Consider the following 12,695-nt stretch of genomic DNA (forward strand, 5'->3'; position numbering starts at 1 on the left):
AGTGTTTCTGCCCTCGTCCGGGGCGGTGATACTTTTCCGCTTTCTCACCACTCCCTTCACGCTATACATTCGAAGGCCAACGGTAAACATCAACACACGCGCAATGTTCGGCATTCAGCCACTGAGCAGTGGAAGGTTGTTGTCATTTGGATTGAGAGGACCTGCTAAGGGCATCATCTCACCGCCATTTCTCGCAAACTATGGCCATTCATGGGGTCTGTCCCAACACGCTTCGCAGGCATCAGCTCGTCCAATGAGGGCGCCTGCTGGTCGTTTGTTCTCCTCCTCATCATTCATTGGTTATAGACGCAGTCGTTTTGATTTCGACCCTCCTCGCTTCAACAGAGGCCCCTCTAACGGGATCTTCTCGCTGGTTCCAGATGCGATGAAGACCATGCTTGCCGTTGTGGGAGGATGTGCGTTTCTGATGGTTTTTGGTCCCTTGTTCTTCATCGTTGTCCCGCCGTTGTTCCTAGGTGGGTTCTTCCTGGTGAGACACAACCTGAGAAAGAGAAGCAAAGGCATGTCGGAGCGCTGGGAAAGGCTCGAAACCTCACAGTTGAAGTTCAAAGGCACTGAGATGGACACTGACCACCTGGAGAAGTGGACCAAAGACAGAGTTGCCATTGCGCTCGAGAGAAACGAGCATGACATTGTCAACAACATGGGACTTGACGTTGAAGGCTCACACCGAGACTTCCTCTCCAGGTTGAGCCTGACGGGGCCTGAAAGCATCGACCAAGACATCCGTATGAACGACCGCATCAGAGCACCACAGAGAATCACCGTAATAACGTACGGGCTCGAAGACCTGGACTCTGGCTCGAGACTCACGAAAGTCGGCACCGTGACTGTATCACTGCTACAGCACAGCATCGCTGATCTCCTGGACATCAACAGCGTCACCCAGAATGCCATCATCGAGGTTCAACCACTCTCGATCTTCAAGAGAGCCACGGTGCTGGACACACAGGACTCCTACTCCAGCAGTCCATTCCTTGATATTAAGGCCAACAGAACAACGAGAAGATGAGGCCACGGTCTGTATATATGCACATCGAGGTGTATAACATCAAGATATAACACCAATATATAACACCAATGTATAGCATCAAGATATAAGATCAATGTATAGCATCAAGATATAAGATCAATGTATAAGACCAAGATATAACACCAATATATAACACCAATGTATAGCATCAATATATAACACCAACACAAGTTGATCCTTAGTGCTTGGTCCCTTTGCTGGGAACTCATCTAAGCGATTCGAGATGACGAGCTGTAGCCAAGTCTGGAACTGGCGTATAAATCTCTGTAAACCTCCCTTGTCCATCGTCTCGAGGCATCACACCATCAGCTCCATGGAATAATCGCCTGTTGATGGCCATTGAGTAAGCTCCACCTCGGTACCACCAGTACTGTTCGCTCCGGCCAATTACAACGAAAGAATCGTACTAATTACTCGAAAGTATTTGGCTGTGATTGGCCCCAGCATGATATCCTTCGTGTACTGTGGAGGCATGCTTATGCCTTCACAGTCTCCGGGGTAACGAAGAACCAGAATTGAAGCAAAAGAACAAAACGTGGTGAATTGCTTTGGAAGAACCACCATCCAATCAGGCTCAGAGTCGATATACATGACGATATAGATCAGCTCTACAGCCTGGCCCGCCAGAATGTCCTCATTATGTTCTGTTGTAGGCATATATGCGAATCTATGCCTTCTTTTGTTTGACGATACGATACAAATGTATGGGTGGCAATATCTCAGGAAGCAGTCCCCAACGAACGCCCATACTTGGCACATCTCTTACTCAAAGTGTTCACCACCAGCTAATCCACTTTGAAGGCATTTGAATACCGATTGCCCACCTTTGCTAGCATCTCTCCAATTCCAATATTCCCATACTGAAGACTAGCACCTGTATACCAGTGTGTCCCGTACCACTCTTCTCCTACACCTCCCGCGGTAATCGGCGTGCGAGGGCAGGGGCTCCGTTCTCTCTCTCTCTCTCTCTCTTACTGTTTTCTACCAGCGAAGTAAACTTCACCTCGCTGCTGAGTTCCAGGGTATTAGTCAGGCCAATTGAGCTCAATTCGACGAGGAACCGGTAAAGAAGAACGATGAATGCACCACCTATTGTGTTAGACCAAGGTACCGGGTTTGTGAAGATAGGACATGCCGGTAACAACTTCCCAGAACACACGTTCCCTTCGATTGTTGGGCGTCCTATTCTGCGTGCTGAGGAGAGAACGGGGGACGTTGAGATCAAGGACATCATGTGTGGTGATGAGGCGAGTGCAGTGCGCTCCTCGCTGCAGATCTCGTACCCTATGGAGAACGGTATCATCCGGAACTGGGAGGATATGGAGCACCTGTGGGACTATGCCTTCTACGAGCGTCTCCAAGAGGACACGAGAGGTAAGAAGGTGCTGCTAACCGAGCCTCCGATGAACCCTTTGAAGAACAGAGAGAAGATGTGTGATATGATGTTTGAGAAGTACCAGTTCGGCGGCGTGTACGTTGCCATCCAGGCAGTTTTGGCGCTGTATGCCCAAGGTTTGAGCTCTGGAGTTGTCGTTGATTCCGGTGACGGTGTTACCCATGTGATCCCGGTGTACGAGTCCGTTGTTCTGAACCATCTTACAAGAAGACTGGACGTTGCCGGTAGAGACGTTACGAGACACTTGATCGACTTGCTCTCGAGAAGGGGCTACGCCTTCAACAGAACTGCGGATTTCGAAACGGTTCGTCAGATCAAGGAGAAACTGTGCTATGTCTCCTACGACCTGGAACTCGATGCCAGGCTGTCCCGTGATACGACAACTCTTGTTGAAAACTATGAATTGCCAGATGGACGTGTCATTAGAGTTGGCTCTGAAAGATTCGAGGCCCCAGAGTGTCTCTTCCAGCCAAACTTGGTTGACTGTGAACAGCCAGGTATGGGTGAATTATTATTCAACACCATCCAAAGTGCCGATCTCGACGTGAGATCTTCCCTTTATAAAGCCATTGTCCTTTCCGGTGGCTCCTCTATGTATCCGGGTTTGCCTTCAAGATTAGAGAAAGAGTTGAAACAGCTATGGCTCACAAGAGTGCTTCATGGCGACCCTTCCAGATTGGACAAGTTCAAAGTTAGAATCGAGGATCCACCAAGAAGACGACACATGGTTTTCATCGGTGGTGCTGTTTTGGCTAACATCATGGCTGATAAAGATCACATGTGGATCTCTAAACAAGAATGGGAAGAGAGTGGAGCTCAAGCCTTGGTAAAACTTGGTCCAAGATAGGCTCCGTCATGGTGTGTGTGCGTGTGTGTTTTATATAAAATGAATAAATAAAGCAATTGAATTGAGAGAAGAAGGATCTTTGATACATGTATTGATGTTTAACAGCTTTTTTTTCTTTCATTATGACTGTTACATTATGTAGTTGAACTTGGAGTTGCCTGTTTGAATGCAAACGTCAGGTACGAAGTGTGAGATTTCACCTCGGCCTCTGTCTTTGACACTTTGATCCAATTGAAAGCTTCATCACCGTCTTTGATTCTCAAGCCTCTTCCAAATGGATTGAATTCTGTCCTGTCCACTTTGGTCTCCTCCTTTTCGAGTTCCTTTCTCTTTTCAACCTCCTGCTCTGAGTCTTCGTCCCTTGGCTGGCCATGCTCCGCGTAGAACCTCCTCTTTCTCTCGATCCCTTCTAGCTTACGTCTCTTGACATCCTTGAGCCTGAGAACTGCGTCATCAACTTGTCTCACCATCTGTTGTCTTGCCTCCCATCTACGGGCTTGGATCTCAACCATCTGTACGGATGTCCATCCGTACTCTTTCAGCGCGTCCAAGGTCTTTGACACTTGTTCTATACAAGGACTGAAGCAGCAGATACCAACTTTCTCATCCTGACTGATAACTTGCGACAGGTGCGCAATGGCTTCCCATGGCGCCGGAAGGTCCAAGAACACAGACGTTGCCTTGACGTCCCCGTCGTAGTTGGAGATTTCAAAGCCGTCTTTACAGACATCCCTGTGATTGATAGTCACCGGCGTGCCCAGCAGGCCGTGCTCTTCGAACTCCTTCTTCGCCTCCAGGAACCTAGGCTCGTGGAACTCATAGGTGAAGAGATGGCCCTCCGCTGAAACGGTTCTCGCCAGCGCGTGAGAGAACGACGCAGACCCTGTGCCGGCCTCGATGACCCTGGACCCCGCCGTGATCCCCAGCCTCTGCGTTATATAGCTCGAATCTGGCGTGTACACGATCTGCGTTCTATGCGGCAACGACAGCGTCCACAGCTCTGCGCTTGGCTGTAGCAGATGGATGAACCCATACCCTTTGATACTCGCCATTTGAGTCCCGTACTTGAGCCCGATCATCTGCGCGTGAGGGAAAGACCCGAACCTCGTGTTCAGCGTCTCCTCCTTGTTTATCACGATCGGCTTGATCGCATCTCTGCCGAGAAACGCCAGCACCAGGTCGCCTTCGCCAATCGTGTCCTTGTAGCCAATGAACGACATCACACAGTCCAAGCGCTCTGTTTTGTATCTCTGTTTGTGTCTGTGGGCCTTTGCTCGAGGGAAGCGAGCTCATCGGCATAAATTTTTTTTAGCTTTTCCTCATCTCCCGCGAACTCGTTTGATGGCCACAAAAACAAGCGCCGCGAATATTTCCCCATTGGGGGCTTTCCAAACAGCCGAGGTTTCTCGAGCTCTGACCAACAACGAAGACAAAGTGTCAGGTTTTATTGGGGGAGCATTTGTGCCTGGAGGCCTTACCCCGCAAAGCTCCCAGCTCAGCTCTAAGCATCCACGCTGGAGTAAACAAGTTGATTGTACCACAGCAACGGAGCGGAGCACTTTGGAGGAGGAGGGGGAAATGACGGAGCAACGCCGAATAAAGCAGCGGTTAAATGGGCGAGTCCATGATCAACAGCTGACTTCCCACCTGGCTTTTGTTGGTGTGTGAGGTAGCGTTACGCTGGGCTGAAGTTGTTTGTTGGGATATAAAAGGAGGTGATTCTTCAGCTGATCGGGTGTATTGTGTTGTGCTGTTGCTGTTTGCTCTCGTTGTGTCCGCTCTCAATTGATCTAAGGTTGCTTCCACTATGGCTGTGTTACCGCTGGAGCACTACATTCCACAGATTGTGAAGGATAAGGTGTCGCCAAGGGCGTGGGGAACCCTGGAAAGGGTGAAACAGTTTGTCGAGCAGGACTGTATCCCAGCAGATGAGATATACTTCTCACAGGTGTCGTCGGACCCAGCGCTGCGCTGGAAGTCCGTCCCGCCAATCATCGAGACTCTGAAAGCAAGGGCAAAGGAACTGGGGCTGTGGAACTTGTTCCTGGCCGGCTATGATGAAGGGCCAGGCTACACCAACTTGGAGTATGGCCTGATGGCGCAGTTTCTGGGAAGAGCGCATACCGCCCCAGAGGCCACCAACACAAGCGCCCCAGATACTGGGAACATGGAGCTGTTTGTTAAGTATGCGACTCAGGCGCAGAGAGAAAGGTGGTTGAAACCGTTGATGAACGGTGATCTACGCTCTGCGTTTCTCATGACTGAGAAGGGCGTCTCGTCTTCCAATGCGCTCAACATTTCCCTGAGCGCTAGGAAAGTTGGGAACGGTGAAGTTGAGCTCCATGGAACCAAATGGTTTGCGTCAGGTGCGGGCGATCCACGGTGTTCTGTGTGGCTTGTTATGGCCTTAACGAACCCGGAGAACAAGGACCCTTATAAGCGTCACTCAGTGCTGGTTATTGACACGAAGGAGGCACTGAAGCAGGCGGACAAGGTGCGTGTTGTGCGCCCGCTTGAGGTGTTTGGCTTTGACGATGCTCCTCACGGGCATTGTGAGATCGAGTTTAAGGGTCTTCGGGTCCCGTATGACGTGTTGGACAGTGAAGGGGAAGGCTTTAAGCTGATCCAGAGCAGATTGGGCCCTGGTAGAATCCACCACTGCATGAGAATTATCGGCATGGGCGAAGAGGCTATACAGCAGGCTGTCAAGCGTGCCTCATACCGCAAGATCTTTGGTCAACTGTTCTTGAAGAAGGAGGCATTCATCTCCAACGTTGCGGAGAGAAGAATCTCACTGGAGAGGGTTAAGCTGTTGGTTCTACAGGCAGCGTTGGCAATTGATCAAAAGGGTGCTAAAGATGCAAAGCGAGAGATTGCTTTGGCCAAGATTGACGCCCCAAGAACTGTTCTGGAGATTATCGATTGGGCTGTCCAGGTCTACGGAGGTGAAGGTGTGTCTCAAGACACACCACTAACAAGGCTTTGGATATACGCAAGAATGTGTAGAATTGCGGATGGCCCAGATGAAGCTCACTTGGATCAACTCGGTAAAGCAGAGTGTAAGAAGGCAGATATGATCAACGAGTTTTATAACTCCGTAGAGGGAAACAGAGAGAGATTGTTAAAGCTCTAAGCTGTGCTGGTTTCCAGCCTATGTATAAAATCAACTAAATGATACGTTTCTATACTCGATGATGTATTATAAGACATAAAGACAAGAAAAGCTTTTTCAAAGTGACGATTAGAATTCCACAAAGGACTCTGTAACTTTACCATACTTATGGAGACTGCTAGATTTGTGCTTGTGAATCTTAACAGCGTTTACACTTATCTGTTTCTGCTCTCTTTTGGCATCATCAAATGGTATTCTCTCAAGTTTATCAATTGGTTCATCCTCTTTGTCAATGTCCAAATCCCCGATCATCAACAAATTCTCACCACGGATTAGTAAGTCACCAATGTACTCCTCACCATAACGGTTATCAGGGAGGTATATTCTCTCAAAGGTATCTTGGATGACAATACTTCCGTATTGGTCAAATACTCTCAGGACCCCAAACAGTTGACGTCCATCGGTCATCATTACACACACTTTACCTATACAGCGACGAGCCGGATTAGTTTGATTCAAAAAGATGAAAGATTCTTCCCTGTATGTTCAGGATACTCATAGACATGTACTTACGGTCGACATAACCGACAATAGCAGCAGCAGTGGTGAAGGAATAGTTTTCCAATACTAACCCACTAACTTCTCCTTCTGGCTCTTGCTTCTTTTGTTGTTCAACCTCTGGTGTTTTATCCTCTGAACTCATGTTTTTGCAACTATCGGAAACTATATCTAACAGCCAAAGCAGTTGTATATATGAAGTATAATACAGGGATACTTGTGTCGATTACAACTTATCCGTTTTGCTTAATTCATCCAAGATGAAGTACCCACCACTAGAGCATTGAACTTCGCTGGACTAATTTCCCGCGAATATTTCCCCATTAGTGTTTTCAAATACGTCACGTGACCTGGCGTTTACCAAAAAAACAAAAAGAATGAAACGGACAGGAATTGAACCTGCAACCCTTCGATTGCACTATTCCAACTGGAGTCGAAAGCTCTACCATTGAGCCACCGCTTCATCTTCGGAATTTTGACAGAGGGTTCTCACTGAGTACTACGGAGTTGGCATTTGATTACTTAACTGCTAAATAAGCAGCTTTCATAGCATAATACCATTGTAATTATATGGATTTGCATATGATAAAACCATCAATATTATGATGTTCGAAAACAACGAATATAAATGTATTTCCCCTCTAGTTTGGAGGAAGAATACGAGTTCATTTTACATCGGAATTTTTCAAGTGAAGGCTAAATTTTCATATAAACAAAAGAGTTGAGTGTATCAATTAAGCAATAAATTATCAAGGAAATAAGACAATTGATCTATTAAAAATGAGTGCTTATATGCTTCTCAACTTTTGCTAACAGGATATTAGCTTTTTGCCCTTCTTGGTCAATGTTGGTCTATAAATTCAATGATGTTCAATCCAAAACAAGAACATCCGAACACCAACCCTCCGCCTCTGAGCTTATACGCGTTGCATCAACGTCTTAAATTAAACAGCTTTATACTTGAATACAGTGAATCTTCAGACCACTGAAGCTGTGCTTGGATACATAGAGTGTGTTTTACCTGTGATTTGATCACAAGACTATATATAACCCGTCACATTAAAATATAACACCTAATTATGCAAAACGAAACCAACGGTGTGGTGTCGACATGATGATATCTTTACATGATCACACAATCTTTATCCTTCTTATCCTTTTTAGATTTCTTTCTCTTTGGATCTTCTTTCTTACCGTTCGATTTTGATTGATTTGCTGTTGCACTCTCTGATGAGCCCAACTTTTGCAATTTGATCGCAGCCTTTTCATCACCTCTATCCCGAGCCATCTTGTACCAAGATTTAGCAGTTTCTAAGTTGGCTTCACACCCAATACCCTTTTCGTAGAAATGTCCCACAGTGTAGAGGGCCTTTGTGAATTTCAAATTAGCAGCTGCTAAAGCCCATTGGAAGGCTTCGTTCTCGTCCTTTGGTAAATTTGGTGGATTCCCAACTAGATACCACGCACAGAGTGCCAACATTGATTCTGCATCACCACCCAGAGCTGCTTGGGAGTAATAGTGAATCGAAAGATCAGGGTCCTGAGGCACCACATCGTCACCCATTTCGTAAGCTTTACCCAATATGGCAGCGGACTTTACATGTCCTAAGGATGCAGATTGAACGTAAAGCTCCATAGCATATTTATGGTCAGGAATAACGATATCTAGGAACCCTGCGTCTTGAATCTTTGCCAATTCATAAGGAGCTGCATTCGTCAATTCATTTGCCCTTGTAACTGCTCTTGTTAACCATTGGATACCACTTCTCTTAACGTTGGTGTTATCTGCAAATCCCATCTTGGAGTAAAAAGAGTACATACCCAATTTGTACATAGCAGCAGGATGGTTCTTTGCTGCGGCAAATTTAAGGAAATCCACAGCCCTTCTTGAATCCCTTGTTGTTCCTAAGCCTTCCTCATAGCAGTATGCAGTTCTGTACGCAGATTCTATATGACCATGCTTTGCAGCACCTTGAAACAGCGCAAAAGCCTCTTTGTTATCAACTTTCCCCAGAGCACCTGAACTATAAGCATCTGCAAGTAAGTATTGTGCATCTGTATAGCCCTTATCCGATAATTTCTTCAAGTAGTGCACTGCCTCTTTCAAGAACTGTTTCTTCAAATCCCTTTCCGTTGTTGAAGATTTATCACCACTGTTCTCAGGAGCATCACTGGGCTGTAACGTCAACGCAGTTTGTAACATGTATTGGGCATATTGGAACAAAACCTTTGGGTCGTTAGATTTCTTAACGTTTTTCCTGTACATTTCAATGGTCTTCATCCTTGGTAGTAGGGAGGACTGTGAGTTTTCACCCAAGTACTGCTTGATTAAGTTATGTGAAACGTCAGACATGCTTTCGTTTGTCAAGGTGAAATGTGTTGATTCGTTTCTGTCCAATAGGTATAGATGTGACAAGTCAACAGATTTGGAGCCTCTTGCATGGGATGGTTTACCCTGTTGATGTTGCAGCTGATTTTGTGAGGACAAGTCAGTACCACTTGTTGACATTGGAGAGCTCTCCCTAACAAAGGTTCCATCTGGCGTGCTCGCTAGCGGCATGCTGAAAGAGCGAGCACCAACAGGTGTATCTGGCGCTCTAGGCTGTTGTGGATAGCTCTGGTCATTCAAAACAACGTAACCACCATGGCTGCGCTGAAACGAGTCCGTTGAAGAGGTTTGTGATTTCGACACACCCATCGAGAGCGGTGGCGGGGGAGCATACTGTTGTTGGTCCTCCACATAATTCAGTTGATTCGGCAAACGTGAAGCCTGTGCATTCACTCCATAGACATCTCTGTTGCTGTCACCACCGTCACGGAAGCCGTCACGGAGACCGCCGCGGCCACCGTAGTGCTGGGACTGCTCCTTTTGTGCCATGGCGTTAAAAGTTTGTGACTGTGGATACGGATCAACATGGGTGCTCTCAACAGGAGCCTGTAAAGACGACTCGTAGTTTCGCATACTCGGATTTGCACTTCTATAAGTTGTCCCGGACGTTGTCGACGAGGACGCATGCGATTGACCAAGTGCAGGGGTATTTGTATGGTCTAGTCGACCTGTGCGGATGAGGTTGACGTCCCTGTAAGGATGCACGGAATGTGTGTTTGACATGCTTCAGTTGGTGTCTGCCTATTTTCTTCTTCTCAGCGCAACTACTTTGCTTAGCACGGAAGGGCACTGACAACACTGCTAGTTAGTAACCGCCCGGAGTGCTCTCGAACAGAATGGCGTGGTTTGTGTGAATCACTGAGGTCAGCGAGACAGATTTGTGAAGACGTGAGGAAAGATGAGCTCAAATACGATGGACTCAAAACGAGAAGAAACACGACACGACACGCGGGGGAGGAACACAAAGAACGTGACGGAGGAAGGGATCGATGTACTGAAATTCCTTGGAACAGATCAACAACAACAACAGAAAACCCCTTTTTTGCTTTATGTCTTGTCCCTGTTCTTCTTTGCTTGTTTCTTTTTCCTATGAATTTACGGTTTCGTGGTTGTTTACAGCAATTTTCGTAGAAAGGTATTTTAAGCCCAAAGTCTCTCTTGTGCGAGACCAGCGTTTTTTCTCTTTTGGCGCTTCTCTTCCCCTTCGAGACGCTTTTTTCTTCTTTCTGCTCTGTTTTGGCTCCTCCCTACGCGCGCGCGTTCGTGTGTGCACGGGGACAAACGCGCGTGTCTCCTACGCGGAATGAAAAACGGGAAACGGGAAAATTGGCCGTTGTCGTCCATAAATTAGGCAGATCGTGTGTGTGTGGGGGCAGGGGGGAGGGTGAGAGACTCCGATATTAACGAGATACTAACGCCATACAACGTATTAGAGTCTACCAATAGTTGTGTTGTTTTGTTTAGTTTGGCCGTCAACTGACTCATGGCTTAAAGCGATTTTCTTTTGATGGTGCCATGGGACCAAGCCGGTGCAGCGTGGGTGGTCTGCCTGTGTGCTGGGCTATAATTAGACCCTGGGATTATATGTGACATGTGTAACATATGCTCATATGCGTTAATTACAAGGACTCGAGGTGTGACGCGTGGTCTACACATGCTACGTACGCTTGCCATAGGGATGTCTCGGCAAGTGGAGCAGCACCAATGCTCTTGGATGATTGCTCCTGTGCATTTGCTCCTATACACTCGCTCTAAGACATCCACACACAACAGGTTCACACAGGCCACCAGATTGAACAGTGACATCGGACAGAACAGTGACATCGGACAGAACAGTGACATCGGACAGAACAGTGACATCGGACAGAACAGTGACATCGGACGGAACACTAACAACCATTAACCATAGCTCAAGTACCAACCAACCTCCCATTGATTCCCACACAGTTTCCGAACCCTACAGAAAAACAACACATGGAGGGACTATTAGTCTCGTTTATGCACACTGACGCAGTCCTAAGAACATTCCATGCATATTAATACCGTAGGTTTTCTGAGAGATGGGGGAATTTTACACCGGGATGAGATGTGTGCAACTAAAGTGACTTATGGCGTTAACAAATCAAGAACAAAGTCATCAGTACTTGTGCTATTCCAGGCCCCGAGGTCTCTTTTCGCAACCTCTCTCTTTGCATAGTACTCCAGGTTTCTTCTCTTCACTTCGATATACGTCGTACACCTTCTCTCGTCCAAGGCGAGGAACGGTTTACACCTCTTGAATAACGATACCCTGGAGAGACAGCTTTCACCTCTGGGTCTGACGAGACACTTCTTTGAATAGAAACCGTTCTTAACAAAATTATCAATGGCCTCATCAGGACAACCTTCAATGTGTACAAGACTCAAATTACTAGGAGGTTGATCCTCTTCAAACCTCTCCCAATCGTGACGTTTGCAAGTCTTTAGGGTCGCAAACTTGTGGATGGAACTACGGGCCCCATGCTTGAGTCTCCCATCAAAGCATCTAAACAGTGCTTCATCGTTACATCTGTCCCTTGGCAGCACCACGGAATGGATGAAAGCGTTCGATGGATCGACAAATTGACTGACAAGGGCATTTAAAACTCCACAGTATTGTTTCATAATGAGTTTATCAGAACAACTCTTCGACAACGTCAACGGAGAGTCCCTTCTACCAGGTTTAGTCCTTACTTTCCCCCTTAGCACAAAACATTCCCGACCTCTAACAACACCACCTTCAAGGATATGGACTTTATCCCATTTGACATCACTATCGTTACACTTATCCCTATCGTTGGACAAGAGCTCAAGTGAACAATCACCACACGGCGGTTCACTGATATAAAGAACTATCTTTAGCCCTTCTTTAAGCCGAAATTTGAAACAGCCGTTGTCTGTGGAATCGCACTTTTGGATAAACCCAGTAGTGTCGCTGTGACATTGTTCAACTACAAACTTGTTGAATGCCCTTAACGCTAAGATCTCCGCATGACAGTCGTGTAGAACCTTCCCATGGACCTTAGACAAGAATTTATCAGGAAGCGCCTTGACACCAGTGGTCACAACAACTGGACGGTACTCATCAGTATCCTCATCAACAATAACGATGCCCGATAATACTGTCCATTCCCTAACGTTACTCGGCTTCCGTATAGTGGGTGTACCTTTCTTACAATGCTTAAAGGTTTCAATAATAGATGTGGCAACTCTATCAGGGTCAACCATTCGTGCCCAAGGTTGTCTGTGGTGTTGGACCCTGCGGAGAGGGTGGAGGAGGCTCATCTTGAGAGATCAAAAGTTTTTCGCTATGCTTGACGC

The 12,695-nt window shown here is 46.8% G+C and overlaps 9 protein-coding genes and 1 non-coding gene across 10 annotated transcripts; 3 read left to right on the top strand and 7 right to left on the bottom strand.

The window, feature by feature from the left end:
- The first annotated feature begins 68 nt into the window (after positions 1–68).
- Positions 69–1,269, top strand: CYBJADRAFT_165310 (uncharacterized protein). The gene is made up of 2 exons (XM_020213981.1): positions 69–1,103; positions 1,208–1,269. The coding sequence occupies exon 1, from the start codon at positions 104–106 to the stop codon at positions 1,031–1,033; it is 930 nt and encodes a 309-aa protein (XP_020072974.1). The 5' UTR covers positions 69–103; the 3' UTR covers positions 1,034–1,103; positions 1,208–1,269.
- Positions 896–1,870, bottom strand: CYBJADRAFT_165312 (uncharacterized protein). The gene is made up of 3 exons (XM_020213982.1): positions 1,446–1,870; positions 1,201–1,424; positions 896–1,096 (listed from the first exon to the last, which is right to left on the bottom strand). The coding sequence occupies exons 1-2, from the start codon at positions 1,526–1,528 to the stop codon at positions 1,352–1,354; spliced, it is 156 nt and encodes a 51-aa protein (XP_020072975.1). The 5' UTR covers positions 1,529–1,870; the 3' UTR covers positions 896–1,096; positions 1,201–1,351.
- Positions 1,871–1,935: 65 nt separating this feature from the next.
- On the top strand, positions 1,936–3,381 carry ARP2 (actin-related protein 2). The gene has a single exon (XM_020213240.1). It carries the CDS (start codon positions 2,131–2,133, stop codon positions 3,295–3,297), a length of 1,167 nt encoding a protein of 388 aa, XP_020072976.1. The 5' UTR covers positions 1,936–2,130; the 3' UTR covers positions 3,298–3,381.
- A 50-nt stretch (positions 3,382–3,431) lies between these two features.
- Positions 3,432–4,520, bottom strand: GCD14 (tRNA 1-methyladenosine methyltransferase subunit GCD14; the record flags this gene model as incomplete). The annotated part of the gene is made up of 1 exon (XM_020213241.1): positions 3,432–4,520. The coding sequence occupies one exon, from the start codon at positions 4,515–4,517 to the stop codon at positions 3,432–3,434; it is 1,086 nt and encodes a 361-aa protein (XP_020072977.1).
- A 549-nt stretch (positions 4,521–5,069) lies between these two features.
- Positions 5,070–6,533, top strand: CYBJADRAFT_165315 (acyl-CoA dehydrogenase NM domain-like protein). Its single transcript, XM_020213983.1, has one exon. It carries the CDS (start codon positions 5,105–5,107, stop codon positions 6,428–6,430), a length of 1,326 nt encoding a protein of 441 aa, XP_020072978.1. The 5' UTR covers positions 5,070–5,104; the 3' UTR covers positions 6,431–6,533.
- A 70-nt stretch (positions 6,534–6,603) lies between these two features.
- LSM1 (Lsm1p) lies at positions 6,604–7,223 on the bottom strand (the record flags this gene model as incomplete). Its single annotated transcript, XM_020213112.1, has 2 exons — positions 6,983–7,223; positions 6,604–6,894 (listed from the first exon to the last, which is right to left on the bottom strand). Coding segments are annotated over exons 1-2 (420 nt in total), but the record flags the coding sequence as incomplete, so codon positions are not given.
- A 122-nt stretch (positions 7,224–7,345) lies between these two features.
- CYBJADRAFT_t23 lies at positions 7,346–7,430 on the bottom strand. The gene has a single exon. It is a non-coding gene; the product is annotated as a tRNA-Trp (tRNA).
- A 534-nt stretch (positions 7,431–7,964) lies between these two features.
- On the bottom strand, positions 7,965–10,448 carry SKT5 (Skt5p). The gene has a single exon (XM_020213984.1). It carries the CDS (start codon positions 10,077–10,079, stop codon positions 8,091–8,093), a length of 1,989 nt encoding a protein of 662 aa, XP_020072980.1. The 5' UTR covers positions 10,080–10,448; the 3' UTR covers positions 7,965–8,090.
- Positions 10,449–10,802: 354 nt separating this feature from the next.
- On the bottom strand, positions 10,803–11,348 carry CYBJADRAFT_5056 (uncharacterized protein). Its single transcript, XM_020217740.1, has one exon. It carries the CDS (start codon positions 11,232–11,234, stop codon positions 10,845–10,847), a length of 390 nt encoding a protein of 129 aa, XP_020072981.1. The 5' UTR covers positions 11,235–11,348; the 3' UTR covers positions 10,803–10,844.
- On the bottom strand, positions 11,070–12,623 carry TAD1 (tRNA-specific adenosine deaminase). The gene is made up of 2 exons (XM_020213985.1): positions 11,215–12,623; positions 11,070–11,160 (listed from the first exon to the last, which is right to left on the bottom strand). Exon 1 carries the CDS (start codon positions 12,600–12,602, stop codon positions 11,463–11,465), a length of 1,140 nt encoding a protein of 379 aa, XP_020072982.1. The 5' UTR covers positions 12,603–12,623; the 3' UTR covers positions 11,070–11,160; positions 11,215–11,462.
- Between the last annotated feature and the right edge of the window lie 72 nt (positions 12,624–12,695).

This window comes from Cyberlindnera jadinii, assembly GCF_001661405.1.
Source record: "Cyberlindnera jadinii NRRL Y-1542 unplaced genomic scaffold CYBJAscaffold_1, whole genome shotgun sequence".
Taxonomy (NCBI): Eukaryota; Fungi; Ascomycota; class Saccharomycetes; order Phaffomycetales; family Wickerhamomycetaceae; genus Williopsis; species Williopsis jadinii.

Coding starts and splice junctions, on each gene's coding strand:
- CYBJADRAFT_165310 (XM_020213981.1), top strand. CDS start 104: ATGTTCGGCATTCAGCCACTGAGCAGTGGAAGGTTGTTGTCATTTGGA.
- CYBJADRAFT_165312 (XM_020213982.1), bottom strand. CDS start 1,528: ATGCCTCCACAGTACACGAAGGATATCATGCTGGGGCCAATCACAGCC.
- ARP2 (XM_020213240.1), top strand. CDS start 2,131: ATGAATGCACCACCTATTGTGTTAGACCAAGGTACCGGGTTTGTGAAG.
- CYBJADRAFT_165315 (XM_020213983.1), top strand. CDS start 5,105: ATGGCTGTGTTACCGCTGGAGCACTACATTCCACAGATTGTGAAGGAT.
- SKT5 (XM_020213984.1), bottom strand. CDS start 10,079: ATGTCAAACACACATTCCGTGCATCCTTACAGGGACGTCAACCTCATC.
- CYBJADRAFT_5056 (XM_020217740.1), bottom strand. CDS start 11,234: ATGTCACTGTTCTGTCCGATGTCACTGTTCTGTCCGATGTCACTGTTC.
- TAD1 (XM_020213985.1), bottom strand. CDS start 12,602: ATGGTTGACCCTGATAGAGTTGCCACATCTATTATTGAAACCTTTAAG.